Source organism: Oxyura jamaicensis, unplaced genomic scaffold, assembly GCF_011077185.1.
Source record: "Oxyura jamaicensis isolate SHBP4307 breed ruddy duck unplaced genomic scaffold, BPBGC_Ojam_1.0 oxyUn_random_OJ69698, whole genome shotgun sequence".
NCBI lineage: Eukaryota > Metazoa > Chordata > Aves > Anseriformes > Anatidae > Oxyura > Oxyura jamaicensis.
In genome coordinates this window covers 1-1,367 of record NW_023309537.1, presented here as the reverse complement: position 1 = coordinate 1,367, position 1,367 = coordinate 1, and the positions used below count along the sequence as shown (strand labels likewise).

The window sequence follows — 1,367 nt, the reverse complement described above, 5'->3', positions numbered from 1 at the left end:
GTCCACCCTACGTGGGCGGCACGGCACAGCATGGCACAGCACGGCACGGCACGGCATGGCACGGCATGGCACAGCATGGCACAGCACGGCATGGTGTGGCACAGCATGGCACAGCACAGCATGGCACAGCATGGCACAGCACGGCACAGCACGGCATGGCACAGCATGGCACAGCACAGCATGGCACGGCATGGCATGGCATGGCACGGCATGGCACAGCACGGCATGGTGTGGCACGGCACGGCATGGCACAGCATGGCACAGCACGGCACAGTGTGGCACAGCACAGCACGGCACAGCAGCACGGCATGGCACACGTATTGTGCATGGCCACTGGGCTCCTTGCACAGCCACTGTGCCCTCCTCACACCCACCCTGCCGCCTGTGTGGCCACCTTACCCTTTGAATGTCCCCCAAGTGCCACTGTGGCCCTACACGGGACATGGTGGGGACATGATGGCCACCGTGGCTCTTGCATGGCTTTTGTGCTCCTGCTGTGCAAACTGCGCCCTTACGCCGCAGCTTGCCCCTGTCGTGCCCACTCTGTCATGTGCAAGGCCACCACGGTCCTTGCATGGCCACCATCCCCTTCCATGCCCATCCTGCCACTTGCCCCGCCACCACGTCCCTTGCACGGCCACCGTGCCCCTCCTGTCCCCAGCACGTCCTCGCACACCCACCCCTACCCAGCAAGAGGGATGGGGCACGCACGAGTGTGACGGGCACCCGAATGGGCGTCTGTCACACTCGCACGTGCCCCGTCCCTCCCCGCCACTCACTTGTGCTCGCAGTATGGCCCGAAGTAGCCCTGGGGACACTCGCAGACGTAGCCGTGGGTGGCACCGGCTCTGCGCACGCAGGCACCCCGGTGCTCGCAGGGGTCGAGGGCGCAGGCGCTGACGCAGCTGTCACCGAAGTAGCCTGCGGCACCGGGCACGAGGACGGGCACAGTTGGGGACTGTGCCTTGGAGGTGGCAGTGCCAAAGGCAGATGTGACAAGGGGGTGACAGTGCCCGGGGACAGTGACAGGGGGTGGCAGTGCCTTGGGGACTGTGCTTGGGAGTGGCCACACCACGGACGGCAGCGCCCAGAGGGTGGCTGTGCTTGGAGAGGTGACAGCGATGGGAGGGGACAGTGGCCTCGGGGGGTCTCACCCGGGTGGCAGCTGCAGGAGAAGCTGTCCCAGTCGTCGCTGCAGTAGCTGTGGGGGGGGCATGGCCCCGAGTCGCAGGGGTCGGGCAGGGCGCAGCCCACCTCCACGTTCACCCGCGCCGCCGGGGCCACCGCCAGTGCCACCGCGCTGGCCGCCGTCTCGCCCATGCGCACACCCTGTGGCACCGCCCGTCACTGCCATGCCCGGTCCCCCC

At 67.7% G+C, this 1,367-nt stretch overlaps 1 protein-coding gene across 1 annotated transcript; it reads right to left on the bottom strand.

The window, feature by feature from the left end:
- Positions 1-209: 209 nt before the first annotated feature.
- LOC118159331 (cadherin EGF LAG seven-pass G-type receptor 2-like) lies at positions 210-1,361 on the bottom strand. Its single transcript, XM_035313928.1, has 2 exons — positions 1,155-1,361; positions 210-921 (listed from the first exon to the last, which is right to left on the bottom strand). Exons 1-2 carry the CDS (start codon positions 1,318-1,320, stop codon positions 776-778), a joined length of 312 nt encoding a protein of 103 aa, XP_035169819.1. The 5' UTR covers positions 1,321-1,361; the 3' UTR covers positions 210-775.
- Positions 1,362-1,367: the final 6 nt, after the last annotated feature.

Coding starts and splice junctions, on each gene's coding strand:
- LOC118159331 (XM_035313928.1), bottom strand. CDS start 1,320: ATGGGCGAGACGGCGGCCAGCGCGGTGGCACTGGCGGTGGCCCCGGCG. Junction 922..1,154: donor CTCCTGCAGCTGCCACCCGG/GTGAGACCCCCC, acceptor CCGGTGCCGCAG/GCTACTTCGGTGACAGCTGC.